Here is a 14,954-nt window from a genome sequence, read left to right as displayed (position 1 = left end):
CCTAGGCTGGTCTGCCTGGCACCAAGACCTCAACAGCAGCCTCCTTCCCCCTCCACGCCGTGCCCCTGCAGCCTGACCCGCTGCCAGGGGTCTGGAGAGGGCACTCCCATCCCAGCCCTGCCAAGGGCATCCACTGCTTCCTGACCCAGCTCCCCAGGCATCTCTTCCTGCTGGTGGGGGGCTTGATGCTGAAAGTGTCACTGTCCACACAGGACAGGGGAGATGTTCTTCTGCAGCTCCTCTGAGGGCTCTTCTAACACACCTCCCTCCTGGGAAGGAACCTGGGCGGGCAGACACCTCTCCAGCAGTGCCTGGGGATGGAGTAAATGCCACGTGCCAGAGCAGGGATCCTGCAGGGGAACACAGAGGGTGGTCAATGGCTTTACAGGATGCAGAGGGGTCCCTTTCCCTCCCTCTCCTGCTCCCCAGTGTAAGGAGTGCTGCATCCAGCACCTGCTGTGCCTGTGATGTGATGCTGTGAGGATGCTCTCGGCATCCTTGACTAAATGCTGAGTGCTGACATTTGGGCAGAGCTGAGCAGGCTTGCTTCACCCCAAGACCTATCACCCAGCTCCCCCCGAGCAGTATCACTTTGCTTTGTGGTTTTCTCTGCCTGTTTTTCCTGTCCCTCAGGCCAGCTAGCAGCAGCAGGGCTGAGTTGTCAGAGCCGTAGCCTGACAAAAGTTGATGTCCTGGAGCTGGCAGTGCTTTGCTCCTGGGTGCTGCTTCTCCCATGGCCCCTCTCCCTGCTGTGGATCAGGGAATTTTTGGTCACGGGCTCCTTGGTTGGGTGTCCTGTACAAGGTGGCATTTCCTGTCCCCACCCCCATGGTGCAGAAAGGAAATCTGTGGTCACCCAGGACCTCAGATCTCCTACAAACCTCTCCCCAAACCTCTGCTTCATTCTGCTGATCAGATCAGCAGCCCCTCAGGGGATGGCTGGCATTTTGCCTTTACCTCATGGAAACTACGTGTGTCTTAGAACATATGCACAGAGATGGAAAGCATGAAGCAGAAGAGCTGGAATTGGTGTCCCCTCTGCCCCTACTGCTGGGCAGTGACAGCAGCAGAGATGACTCTGCCTTGTGTGCCTGCCCTGGGGACCTTTGCTTTGTGGTTTCCAGACTGGAGGGCTGACTGTGCTCCTCCTGCAGGGCAGCAGGGATGCCTCCCCAAAAAGCAGCACCCGCAGCCTCCAGGGCTCTGTTTCTCCTTCTGCTGATGGGCAATGGCATTTCCAGGGTGATTCACAGTCTGTACCTCTGACAAGTGCAGGTTTATGTTTCACCCCAGGGCAGGGGGGCCCTGTACTCCATCTCCCTCCCAGCTGTGGACAGACAGCCCCAGCTCCTGTTATTGCTGTGACCTTGGCTAAGGCTAGAAATGCTCAGGGTGCAGCAGGCACAAAGTGTGCCCAGCTTCCAGCACGTGGGTGGCTGTATTTCCCCCCGCAAGGCACAGTCAATACCGAGAGCCCAGGTTATCAGCATGCACCATTGGAAGGGAGAGCATGTGGAGGTCAGGGTGACCTTGCCTGGCTCTTCCTGAGAACGGCTGCACAGAGTGGCTCTCTGGAGCTGAGAGGCATCCCCATGCATGGCAGTGGTGGCCCCCAGCCCAGCAGCACTTGGAGAGAGCAGCAATGCCTGGTGCAGCAGCAGCTCCTCACCTCGGGAGCCCTGCCAGCATCTCCGCCAAAGCTGCTGGCAATTTATGTGGATGTAGGCTTGCATGAAAATGAAGTGTGCTGGAAATCCTTGGTCTGAACGCAGCTGCCTCTGCAGTGCATGAGGGACAGGCAGGATGCAGCATCTTCCAGGGCATTTCAGGCTGTTTCTATAATCCCAAAACTCCAGGGCAGCCACGGAGGGGAGCCCAGCTCTGTCCACCTCCCCTGGGCTTCCAACTTGGTTGGGAAGCAACCAGTGATGGACAAAGGAGTGAGGATGCATCTCTGATGGTATCACCCTTTGCACCAAGTACCATCAGGAAGGGATGCCTGCAGCAGGAAAAAAGCAGTGGATGCCACAGCAGGGAGAGCTGCCTCCCCCCTCATTTTCACCCTGGCCTTGTACTCACCTTGCAGCTCTCGCCTCTGCTGTTGAGTTTCGCACTGAGGAAAGCTGAGTGTTGTCCTTTCAACCTCACACACAGGATTTTGGAAGAGGCAGCCAGGAGCTGAAGGCTGGGAGATGTGGGTCCTAGGGCAGCAGGCTGGCTGAGACTCACAGAAAAGCTCCAGTGCTGGAAAGGTTAAATTGCACATGAAGACAGAGAAAAGAGAATGAGAACAAACCAGTCTGTCAGTGCCAGCCTGCTTGAGCCTGGCTTTGCTCTGGTAGTGTCTGCCTGAGGCTGGAGCTGGGGCAGGCGTGTTGTGACTGGGACAGTGACCCTTTCCAATGGACACTGGCTTCTCCTCTGCCTGTGTATTGTGGCTGTGGTCCTGTCCTGAGATTCTCTAAGCATAGATTGCATGCAAGAATGTGATCCACAGCCACTCAGCTCCGGCGTTTTCTTCCCCAGTACATCCCTGTTAGTGCTGATTGCTCCCTCTCATGGGATTTTATTCTCTCTGAACATCAGGGTCTGGTCTCAGAGCCTACAGCCATGAGCATGCCAAGCACCAGGTCTCCTCAGAGCCCGTCCCACTGCACTGAAGCAGATTCCTGAGGTCCTTTGGTTTTCTTTGCTGGTTTTGTGTGAGTTGCCTTCCTCTCTGATGCCTGGTGGGGAAATGGGAGCAGCTGTCTTCCCCTTGCATCTCTGTTTAGCCCTGTGCTCTCTGCCCTACCTGGTCCTCACTGAAAACACCCTCCAGCCCCCAGCTGCTGTGGAGGTCCTGTGGCTTTTGATTCCCTGCCCTGCTCCTGACTGAGACTGAGTGAGCCCTGAGACTGCCTGCAGTTCTCCAGTATTTCCACTCTTGTTTGTTAGTCTTTTCCCTATGCCTCATAACTGAAAAGAACATCGTTATTTAGGGCAACGGTTCAAAATTCTGCTTTCCCTTGAATGATCCCACAGAGCTCCTCTGAGCAGAGCTCTTCTGAGCTCTGGGTGCTCTCATCTGGGGGGTTATGAGTTTTTGGAATGATTTATGTTGGTCTTTTCCTGTGAACATGTTCAGGGCAGATGATTTGGAAGACTGCAGAAAGGAAGAGGGGAGAGGAACCAGCTCTGTTTGTGCTGGGGGTGAAATTGGCTGCCAGGTTTTTGGTGAACTGCTAAATCCTGTGCTCACCTGTCTTGTGTGGTGTTAGTTGATCCTGATCATCTGCGAACAGCAGATCTTTATGTATCTGAATATGGAAAAAAGAGCTGGGAGGGGCCACATATGCTCATTGGTGCATCACTGCTGTGAGGTGAGAGGGCTATGAAGAGAAGGAGATAAAGTAAAAGCAGGTGCTCGAGCAACTCTTATCTGATTGTGAGCAGAAACCACAGTGGTGATGATGTGTAATATGGGGGGAGCTCTCTGGATTTAGAAAGGTCAAGAAATGTTCCCTTGCTTGAGTGTTCTCTCTGGGGGACCAGGGGAAGAATCTTTTCTACCCGGAAAAGCTGGGAGGGTGAAAGCCAGGAAATCAGTGACCCTGCCCTCTGCCTGAGGAACAGAAACCCATTTTTCTTCTGCTTTTATCTCCCTCCAAGTCATTATTGTCCCTTTGTGGTAAGGCAGCATTTTGAGAAGACACTGACATTTATATTCTCTTCTCTCTTGGCTGTGCAGGGAAGTCCCCACAGCCTGTTCCCCATGGGCAGCTCTCCTGCTTCAGCCTCAGTGCACGAGCTCCTGGTTTGCCCAGGGGCTGCACTGCTGTGGCAGTAAACAGGGCAGCTCTCTTTGTATGTTTGCAGAAACACCCCCACCACCTTAGAGACGTTTTCCGTATGTTTTTATATACAAACTACAATTTACCAAACGTTGTAACTTTGGGCTCTTCACTGATTCCTTGGAAACAGAAAAAGGCAGCCCCAGGACCTGCATTCTTGTATTTGTTCACATTAATCCATCCCTCTGTATCTCTTTCTCTGTCCCCCTCCCTTGGGTGAAGTCACATTGGTGCTCTGGGGAAAGCACAATGCTGGCTCAGCCTTTTGGACAGCTCTGAACTTTGGTTCACCTCCCTGAGTTCTCCTTCTTCGTGGCTTAAGACTGTTTCTGGGGCAGGATCAAGGGCACGTGCTGCAAGAGCGCGCGAGCACGGCTTCTTTGCCGGCACGCTGGGAACAGGGAATCAAAGGAATCCTTATCTATGGATGGAAAGTTTCTGGGCTGCTTATCAGGCACTGCTCAGAGGTTAGATTAGTCTCAGGAGCAGCAGATTGACAGCCTGCCTCTCCGTTCTCCTTGTGCTTAGCTGGGTGAACACCTTGCAGTGAGGCAGTGAGAGGGTGGCACAGCCCTGTGGGGGTGTGGGTGCCCAGGGAGGGGGCTGGGGAGACAGCCTGGCACAAACTTGCCCACTTTGCTCCCATCCTGCTCCCTTCACCTCTTGGTGGTGCCGACCCTCGTAACATGCTTGGGATGATGCCAAGGGAATTTTTTGCTCTAACTTTACATGGGTATTTGTATTTCTAAAAACATCTGCCAACCTAATTTGGGCTACTCCTGCCCCTTTCCGGAGATGGGAATGGAACTTGCTGTTGGCTGAATTCACTGCTGATGCAAACTGATGGCTGAGGTGCTGAGGGTGAGTGGCTCGGATGGGAAGTGGCTGAGCTGCTCTGCAGGGAGCTGGGAATCCTGGCTCCTGCAGGGACTCCAGCCTGGCTGCAGGTGCTCTGACTGTGTCCCAGGACTAATTCCCATTTTCCCCTCTGTGATGGGCCATCACCTTCCTGGCCCCTGAAGCTCTGCTCTGTGCCCAGGATTTGCTGTCTGTTCCTCACTAGGAAGTGGCTGATTTTGGGGAGCAGCCCCAGCTCACAGCTTCACCCCATTCTGTACTGCAAATTCTGATGGCAACTGTCCCCATTACCCAGCAAAACCAGGGGACATTTTGTGCTCCCTGTGAACAATTCCAGGAGAGAGCCAGCCACGTGGGAAGCTGGAATACCTGGAGTGGTGCTGCCAGCATGGAGGGGATGCAAGCTGGATTCCTGTGAGTGGTGATGAATTTCTGAGTGGTTGAATTTAGGAGTTGTCTGGGCAAGGATCTCCTGCTGGGACATCAGTTTGTTGCTTAAAAGTCCATGGACAATATGAGGTCCCCACATCTGCCTTCCTCTCTGGGGACAGACCTCCCATCAAAGTCCCGAGTGTAGGAAGGCTCTTACCTCTTGAGGGTTCCATCGGTGAGCAGGGTCCCCTTTTCATTCCTCACCTCCAGTTTCAAGGGTTTACCCTCCTGCCTGCCCTGGCCCTGCCTGCCTCTGGGCTGGGCCACCTGGAAGGGAGGCAGGTGGCAATTCCTGGTGTGTCCCGTCCTCCTGCAGCACAGCAAGTGCTGGTATGCCACTCGGAAATCCCTGTTGAGCGTCCCGTAGAGGATGGGGTTCAGGGCTGAGTTGGCATAGCCCAGCCACAGAACAATGGACATGGGTGTGCCTTTGACCCCGCTGTCCCCCCACACGCCCCGGTAGGTGAACACGGTGAAATAGGGGAACCAGCACACGATGAAGGCTCCCAGCACCACCGCCAGCGTCACGGTGGCTTTGTGCTCCTTCACCATGGGCGGCGTGGGCGTGTTGCCCCACGTGTGGTTTATCCTCTTGGCTTGTTCCCTCGCTATCTTGAGTATCCGGTAGTAGGTGACGCACATGATGACCAGAGGGATGTAGAAGGTAAGAAAGGCATCCAGTAACCCGTACACGAGGTTCACCGCCAGCGTGCACTCCTTGTTGCAGGCGGGGCCCGTGTTTTGCACCGCTGTCCCATTGGTGTTCCAGCCCAGGTGGATGGGGAGGAAGGAGACCATCAGCGAAACAGCCCAAATGACAGCCAGACCCACGGCCACCCGGGAGGGCGTGACCACCTGGCAGTAGCGGAGCGGGGTGGTGACGGCGAAGTAGCGATCCAGGCTGATCAGGAGGAGGTTGAGGATGGAGGCCGTGCACAGCATGACGTCCAGGCTGGTGTAGACATTGCAAAAAGCGCTGCTGAAGGGCCACTCCCCGGAGAGTTCATAGAGAGCAGAGAAGGGCACCACCAGAAGGCCCAGCAGCAGGTCTGTGATGGCCAGGGAGACGATGATGCAGTTGGTCAAGCTGCGCAGCCGGCGGTCCAGGGTGACGGCCAGGCAGACAATGATGTTACCACAGACAATGATCAAGATGAGGGTGGCCAGGCAGACCCCGACCAGCACCTGCAGGGAGAACTCCATCCTTTTTTGAGAGCTTGTGTGGTTGTAACATGGATCCATGGTGTCACTGCAAGGATGGAGCAGTTCTGCCCTCATCAGCTCCAAAGCTGCTTGGAATGAGCCTCTACCAGGCTAGAGCCCTTCCCAAAGTGACCCTTGTTGTACAGTGACCTTGGAGAACATTGCAGAGTCACTTTACATGTTCAGCCTTGTGTGCTGGGAATGACACAGCCTAGGAGAGATGTGGCACTGCAACTCATTTGTGCCTGTTGGCCCCCTCTGGGAGCTCAGTACTGGAGCTGATGCCCTGTGGCAGCTGCTGGTGGATCTCAACAGCTTCTTTTCCTTTCTTGCCTTCTCCTTTCCTTGGAGAGACCATTGGGTCAGGTCCTGTGGACTCTCATGCCCCTCTGCATGTTTGGTTGGTGACAGTGGTCAGCAGTGCTCCAGCAGGGACAGAGCTTTGCCGTCTCCTGAAGACAACCTGCAAAAGAAAGTGTCTGGTGAGGCCCTGGCACAGGCTGCCCAGAGAAACTGTGGCTGCTCCATCCCTGGAAGTGTTCAAGACCAGGCTGGATAAAGTTCTGAGCAACCTGGGGTAGTAGAAGGTGTCTCTTCCCTTGGCAGAGGGGTGGAATGAAATCTGTAAGATCCCTTCCAAGCCATTCTGTCATTCTGTAAAAGCATCAAGTCAGAGCTGCAGTGGGCAAAGACCCTTTGAGCTCCCCCTCAAGCCCCTCCAGAAGCAGGGTGTCTGCACTTCCCTGGCTGCTCCAGCCCACTTAAACCCAAATTGGAAAGTTCTTTGGCACCCAGGCACCTGTGTACTTGACAGCTGGGCTCTCCCAGCCCTGGGGGTGCCCATGTAATGTAGGGATGTTGAGAGAAGGGCAGAGATTTTAAAACCACCATGTTCCTATAGGCTTACAATAAAAGTGAGAATGAATAGGGTATGAGGAAACAATTTCCCTGAGAAAGCAGTTCTTATGCAATCCAGCAAAATTAGTCACGACTACATAATTTCTGAATCTTGGCTGTGGCTGCCAATCTCATTAAACTTTGCCCTTGTATCTGTGCTTGGCAGCAGCCCAATGCCTAGAGTTGGTCCCTACCATCACAAATCACAGCAGCTCCTGTAGCTTGTATAGGAAATCCCCACTCTGCTCTGGGTCCTGGGAGGGAAGAAGAATATCCCTTGCAGACCTACTTTTTTCTGGCTATTTTCTGTCTGGATACAAACAATAAAAAGCCACATTTTGCAAGGGAAGACACAACAGAGCAAACCACTCTAACTTACAAATGAGCTGCTGATTATGGTGATCTCCAAGACCCTGACACTACTAGATTGAAAGGCACCTTGGGTCCTTGACTGGAAGCAATATCCATGTTGGGAAGAAACCTAAAGGGGAATTAAGGCAGTGCAGGGACAAGAAAGAGGGCTGGGAATGGGCAGAGGAGCTGGACTGACTTGCTGACCCTCATGGATCTGCCTGTGTCCAAGCTGTGGTGTCCCACCATGAGCTTCTCAGATGAGATGAGGGGTGTCCCCATCCTCCACAATCTGCTGGTGTGGGAGAGCTGTGCTGGTGCCCAAGGGTGGTGCACGACCCAGCTCTGCTGCACTCCAGGGAGCAGCAGTGAAGCCTCCCTGGTGGTGCCCAGGATTGTGCAGGAAGGTAGAGCTGATTCTCTGCAGAAGTGGAGCAATCAGAAGAAACTCCAGGAAAGGAAAAGGTCCAGCCTTGTCAGAGGACAAAGGTGAGATTTTAAAGTTAAACTCCCCCTGCAACAAGAAGATAACACTGTGGTGCAGGTTGAAATACTCTTGAGATGATTTATGCCTTTGATTCAAGTCTAAAGGCATGGGGGCCACGGGAGGGAGTGTACCAGGGAGGCTGCATGAGTAAACAACCCCTGACTGCCAGGAACCATACAGGGGGGAGATTGGGACTGGACCACTGAGATTAGAGGTGATTCCCACAGCCCTGCTCTTTCTGAAGGCATGGAAAGCAAACAAGCCATGGACCAGCCCATGGGAAGCCTTTTGCTGAGCAGAGCAAACTTGTTGCCAGACAGGAAGCCCTGAGTTTGGGTGCTGGGATTGAGGTTTTTGGGAGAGGGATGTGATGCTTTCAGCCGTGGCAGCAGCGCTGGGAGCAGTTCCTCACCTCCAGCTGCAGCACAGGCTCTTGCCATGGAAAGCTCTTTGTTCACTCACAAAAGGAGTGTGGAACAAGCTGAGCGCTGCCTGCCCACTGACAGCAGCGAGGAGAACAGGTTGTTCCCACAGAAGGGTATTTCCAAGTGAAAGGGATGTGTTTTCATTGCTCCCAACATGTGGAAATGGCAGATTAAATTATAGGGGGAGTAGCACTCTTAGAAAATGCTGTGGGTGGATGGCAGCCTCCTACGTGCCTGCTTCACCACACACCAACAACCTGCTCCTGCCTCTGGCTCTTGCAGCTCACAGGGGCTCTGCTGGGCCTCACTTCAGGCTCTGCTGGTGGGACCCAGCTCTGGCTCATTCAGCTCCTGCCACAGCACCAGGGCAGCTCCCAGTGCAGCCCCGCACTGCAGATGTGCCCAGAAAGAATTTTGCTGCTTATTGCTCCTTCAGGTGAGTTCAGGGCAAGGGATGGGCACTTGCATGGGGACAGAGGTGTCCCCGTCCCTACAGAGGAGCTCAGGTAGTGCTGGGGACTCTGTGGCTCAGTGTGGGCTGCAGGTCTCAGCTGCCTGCAAACCCTCGGGGTGTTCCTCCCCAATGGAGTGGGGCAGGACCTGCCTCCTGTCAGCTCAGATGTGTGATGCTGCAACCCTAACTGTGCTGGAGGTGTGGGAGACTTTCCCGTATCCCTCAGCCAAATTATCTCATGGAAACACTCCCCCAGGAGAGCACAGCCTCTGGACATGGCTGTGCAGGAAGAGCAGACTGGAGGGCTGGTACAGATGGGGGCTGTCGGCTCACTGCTATCAGGGCACAGACCCCGGGATGAGGCATCCAGCTCAGAGCCCTCTCCTGGAGCACTGGCTCTCTCTGGCTCCACGTGTGTCCCTGGCTCTCTGCCCAGGTCACCTTCAATACCTGTGCCCTCTGCTCCTGTTGTGTTTTGGCAGAGCGAGTTGATTTCCTCCTCGATGTACGAGTGGAGCAGCTGTTTCCCATGGCAGTCTTTCCAGCAACAGCCAGAATAAATGATACCTTTCCAGCTCTGTCTCACCAGGCAGCTTTCACATTTACGTGATTATCCTCATTATCACAGCCTGGACCTGCTCCTGGTTCAAAACCACCCTCCTGACATTGAAGGAACCAGAGCAGGGCTTTGCTTTTGGGTCATCTTTCTCTTGCCTTCTCCAGTGGTGCTGGTGTTCTGATTGACACTATCTCTGCTGTGAAGACTTGTCAGGTTGCATTTGTTGTTGCACTCATCCTGGGGCTCTCTAAAAGTCAGATATTCTTCCTATGGTGTTTTCAGCTGCTTAGAGTATCAATTTTTGCTTTTAGACCCTAAGCAGGTGAGCTTGTGCGAGCCTGGTGTGTTTCTGTTAATCTTTGGATCCTCTGGTTCTTCTTTCCGAGTACTTAGTCCCTTGTCCAGCGCAAAACTTTCCCCGAGTTTCTCACCAGTTTCTCAGTACATTTCTCATAAAGAAATCCTAATTTTCTGAGCCAAGATCACTAATGAAAACCATTAAATAAAATTTACCTCTAGGCTGATCTTTAAGGAACTCTGTTAATAGCCTTCTCTGGTGCATTAATGATCCTTCCGCTGTAATATTCTATCGTCTCCCCATTATCCTCTTTACAATTGTCATAGTAATTTCTACTTTCTCTTGCCTGAACAGATATTTTCAGCTCTTTTCCAGTCCATGTTGCATTTGATCCACTGTGTTCCCCTTTAAAATGGCACTTATCTCCTCTGGGGAAGGGGCTGTGATTTGTTCACGGGAAATTTCTGTTGCATTTTACCTTTTTTTTCCCCCTCCCTGTCTCTCAGCATCCTTTCCTCCAGCATCATTAATTCCAGCACTCGGTGCACTTTTGCAGTGAGATTAATGGGATGCAGCGCTGGCTCCGGCAGGGAATGCCTTGGCTGCTCTCCCTTCCTGTGCTTCTACTTCTGGCACAACAGGTTTGTTTTGCACCCGTTAAAAGCCTGGGCACATGAACACCATGAGCACACACATGGGCAGAGAGGAGCACCCAGGAATGCCTGAATGTGGCAGCCTCTCTTTGGGAAGTATTTCCCACTTCTGGAAAGGACAGTGGTGGCTGGGAGCTCAGCAGAAGCACCACATGGAGCCTTTTAGCTCTGTCCCAGGGACAGGAGAGCTGTGCTCTTGCACACCTGAAATATTCCTCAGCCTCCTATGATAGCCTCTTCCTGAGAAAAGTGCTGGCAGAAGTCACTTAGGAGCAAAGTGCATTCCCTGGCCATGCAGAGCTCACAGCAGAGCATCATGGCTTTTTCTAAAATTATATTCAACTCCTTCCTCAGATTAAACATCTGGGCATGCTGGGAGAGGTACTTCAGCCAAGAGATGGGCAGGAGTGTGGAGGTTTCTTCTGGTCTGAGAGAGGATGCTTTGAGGTTTGATGGTGGGAATTGCAAAACTCCCAAGTTGGGAATGGGCTTCTTGATCCCCTACCAGGCCCATAGGCCTGATTCACAATGGGACAAGAGAAAATTGGTCAGAGGTAGGACTTGAAGGCAATGTGAGAGAGGACAAATGTGAGGGGACACTGGTGTCCTGCCTGGCTGCATCCCCAGACACTTCTGTCCCGTTCTTTGGGCTTCTCCAGAGCTTGGTGCTCTCTCTGCCCTATCCCAGTGTGATGTCTGATGCAAAGCACCATTTATTGCCTCTGGCATGAGCAAAGGGGCTGGGGAGGCAGAGCAAAATCCACCAGCCTTCCATCATGCTTCCCCAGGAGGAAAGGGGCTCTGTGGGTAAGAAGCTGTTCAGAACCCCTGACATCAGGAAATGTGAAGAGGAATGTGGAAATGTGGAACCCAGCAGAGCAGTCAGCTTTTAGAAAGTTTGCTCGGCAGACAGAGTCCAGAAAAGATGAAACTGAAAACAGAGGAGTCGGGCTCATGGGTGTGCTTGGAGCTGCCCGAGTTTCCGGGATTCAGCCTCCTGGTGAAGCCGATTGGGGACAGGGACAGGGAGCTGGGGGCTGCCCACCCCTCCTGTGCCACAGCCCAGCCTGCAGCAATCCTGCCCCAGAGACCCGACCGTGTCCTGGGACGGGGCAGCAGCAAATCCCCGCCCGCTGCCGGGGTGTGCAGGGCTGGCGTGCTCAGAGGAAAGGCTCGGGCAGGTCGGAGCAGGGAGTCAGAGCAGCCCCCGTGGGGAGGCTGCTCGGGCAGAGGCGTGCCCTGACCCATGTCCTTCCTCTGGCCCCGATCGGATCCAGCTGTCCCCACCAGCACCAGCCAAAAAAGTCCCCAAACTGGCCCGGCCTCCCCTCCAGGATGCTGATGGCACCAGGATCTACAAGTGACACCCTCTTGCTCCAACCCAGCTGTAGGATCCCACTCAGCAGAGACCCACCAACCCTTCTGAACCTCACTCAAAAAGTATTCTACCGGTGTAACAACTCAGCAAGAAGTAAGGCAAAAGCTTTACCTGGGAAAGGCGCTGCTTTCTCACAGCCCCTGAGCGTGAGGGAGGCTTCAGTGGCTGCACTCGCTCCAACTTTCCCGCGGTGCGTGCGCTCGGTTTGGAGGCAGGAGCGTGTGCTGCGAGCCGCGGCTGCCGCGCTCCCTCTCCTCTCTCTCCTCCTCCCCTGCTCCGTCCCTCCCTGCTCTCGTACCAATACCCCGGCAGCGGTGACTGCAACATGAGTCAGACCTCCAGTGGGTGGGATCAGGGCTGTGAACTCAGACACCGAGGTTATCATCCGGCAAATTTGAAATGCTGAAAGTGAGCGCGGCTCCGAGCGCACGGCGTGTCGGGCTCCGCCGAGCCGTGCCTGGCACAGAGAGGGGGTGGGATGCCTGCTGCCTCCCGCTGCTGCTTTCTTGAGTGATACCATCAGCTTCCTCACTCACCTGAAGTTTCGGGGCCCTTGCCATGTGCTGAGGCTCCTTCCCTCCCTCCCGGCTCTCTTCTTGCCGGCTGTCGGGAGCCCCGATGCTGTCACTCCATCCCAATTTTTGCCTTTGCAATCCATGTGAGCCCCCCGAGAGCAAGCACAGCTGTGCCTGGAGTGGGATATCAGAGGTGGCTCGGGGAGGATGATGACACTTGTGACGAGCTGGGGACAGATAAGGACGAAGGTGAGACGGCTGTAAAGTGGGTGGAGGGAGCTGGAGCCCAGCCAGCACTGGGGTGTAGATGTGCCCCTTGTGCAAGTGGACGTGGCAGGAAAAGCCTCTGCTGCTCCCTGTTTCCCTCAAGGCTGCACTCACCTCTCCAGAAAGTTGTCTCCTTTGCGTGCGATAGCAGGGAGGAACCACGAGAAGTGACAAACAGGCAGTGACAGCCTTTCGTGTCTCTCAAATCTTTCATCTGCGGGTTTCAAAGCACTATGCAAATATCAGCTGCTGGGCCAGCTGCACGAGGGCCTGTTTCCCCTTTTAGCTCTCCCTCCTGAGCAGAGCAGATCCTGGGCTGGCAGCAGAACTCCAGCGGAGCTTGGCCACCCCCGGGCTCTGCAGGGACAGGGGAGAGCAGCACCGGGAGCCATGCCCTGTGAGGGAGGTGCTTCAGTCCCCAGCAGCTGCTTCCAAGTTACCCACGCAAATAGCCAAGGATGGACTTCTTACAGTCTGGATGTGGCCCTGGGCACACTCCCTGCTGCTCCCCCCGCTGGGCTGAGCTCCCCCACTGCCCTGCACCGGGAAGGGAGAGCCCATCCCAGCCTCGGTCTCTGCCAAACGGGGACAGCGGCGGCACTGGCACACAGACCAAAATGCCTTTGATCTGTTTATCTCTGCAGACTAAAGCACAAATCTGTCTTTAATAAGCTTGTGATCTGCTGGAACCAGAGAGTTTTCCCACTGATCAGCAGCCCTGTGATGTGTCTGGGCTAGCTGAGCCGTGGACTGGCTGCCAGATGCTGCTCTAGTGGCTGGGGTGTGCAGGGTGTGCAGGCAGAGGGATCCCTCCTCACAAACAAGATTCAAATCTGCTCAGGAATGCCTGCGTCAGCCAAAGTCTCTGGGGTGTTGATTAATTACAGGGGCCCTCGCTTGGCTCTGCTCTTTGAGTGATCTTTCATCAGGAAGTCTCAGGATGGGAAATGTCATGTAGGGACAAAATGCTCTGATTATTGGGGCAGGATTCCCTCTCCAGCCCCCTTGCACTAATCCCTCTCAACAAAAGGCCCCTGCTGTCCATGGGGCAGGCTCTGAGTTCATGTTCCATCTTTCCAAAGCCTCTGGAGAAGTTTGAGGGCACATTTTGGGATGCAGTGGTGAAGCGGCTTCAGACTTGCAGGGGCATCTGGGTCACAGGGAAACCCAGCACTTCTGCAAACCCTTGAGCACAGGAGAGCCTCAAACCCTGGCTCTGTGCAATGTCTGGGTGGCTGTGGAGCCTCTGAGTGGCCATATGGGATCATACCCTCCACGTGAGCTCACTGGAAGGGGTGCAGCCTGCATGGACAGTGCAAGGAAAGCAGCTGGATCTGGAGCTGGAAGGAGCCATGCACCATTCCTGGTGGCATGGACTGCTGTGCCCTGTGCATCTGCACCCTGGGAAGTGGCAGATGTGATACCTGCAGAGCCTGTGGCTGGAAAACATCATTGCTGGCAAGCTCTGGAAAGGAAGGAGGCACTGGATGCTTATCAGACCTGATGGCTGACCTGCCACACGGCCACCTCGACCAGGCTGGCCGGGCTGCAGGGGCAGGCAGCAACCAGGGACACTCAGGAACTGGAATATTCCCTGAGTGGGCTGTGCAGAGCCAAGGAGTGAGTTATGAGTCAGGAAATGGCAAGAGGTCTCTGACATTCTGTGTGAACGTATGGGTAAGCAGCAGTTATTAAAGGCTACAGCAGGGCTAGGGGATGGGAAAGTGCAAGAGAAGTCAGGGAAAGTTTGGAACCCCAGGAATGTGAGGTTTCGCAAAGACAAGAGCTTCTGAAAAGCCTCAGATGGTGAAGATATGCCTGGAAGGTAGCAGCCAACCTGGGAAATCACATGTGGCAGCTCAGCTCTGAGAAGGGCTCAGAGGTGCAACTCTGTGCTGCTCTCCCCATCATGAGCTGGGTTTGGAAAAGCCAAAAGAGGAGAGGTAAGAGAGTAGAAAATATGTAGAAAACAAAGCATCTGGATGCAGAGCAGCTCCTTGGGCAGTGCAAACTGAGAGGAGTTGGTGATGTGTCCTGTTGGGTTTTAGAGACGTTTGTGGGACCCTGACAGAAGATTGTGGATTAGGAAATAGACTTGTGCTGAGTTGTTTCCTCTGGAAAATCAAAAGTAAAAAGCCATGGAAAGGTACTGACCCCACCACAGGCTGCTAAACTTCCTGGCTAGCAGACAGAGGCCAGTAACTTATTCAAATCATCTGAATACTTTGATTTCCAGTAGATTATATACACAATGCAAATAAAGGACAGAGACCTCCTCGATGTGCCAATAAGCTTTTCTCCTTTTTAAACAAAGAATTTCCAGCTAAATCATGTCCTGGACAAA

General features: G+C 53.9%; 1 protein-coding gene across 2 annotated transcripts; it reads right to left on the bottom strand.

Annotated features, from left to right (window-relative positions):
• Positions 1–211: 211 nt before the first annotated feature.
• HRH2 (histamine receptor H2) lies at positions 212–12,103 on the bottom strand. 2 transcript variants are annotated; one of them, XM_063413576.1, is made up of 5 exons: positions 11,940–12,103; positions 5,281–6,789; positions 2,080–2,244; positions 1,670–1,999; positions 212–350 (listed from the first exon to the last, which is right to left on the bottom strand). In XM_063413576.1, the coding sequence occupies exons 2-3, from the start codon at positions 6,399–6,401 to the stop codon at positions 2,226–2,228; spliced, it is 1,140 nt and encodes a 379-aa protein (XP_063269646.1). In that variant the 5' UTR covers positions 6,402–6,789; positions 11,940–12,103; the 3' UTR covers positions 212–350; positions 1,670–1,999; positions 2,080–2,225. The 2 variants fall into 2 exon arrangements, with proteins under 2 accessions (XP_063269646.1, XP_063269647.1); XM_063413577.1 differs by lacking the exon at positions 1,670–1,999 and having other exon boundaries at positions 215–350.
• Positions 12,104–14,954: the final 2,851 nt, after the last annotated feature.

Source organism: Prinia subflava, chromosome 16 (assembly GCF_021018805.1).
Source record: "Prinia subflava isolate CZ2003 ecotype Zambia chromosome 16, Cam_Psub_1.2, whole genome shotgun sequence".
Classification (NCBI taxonomy): domain Eukaryota; kingdom Metazoa; phylum Chordata; class Aves; order Passeriformes; family Cisticolidae; genus Prinia; species Prinia subflava.
This window is presented reverse-complemented; position numbering and strand designations above follow the sequence as displayed.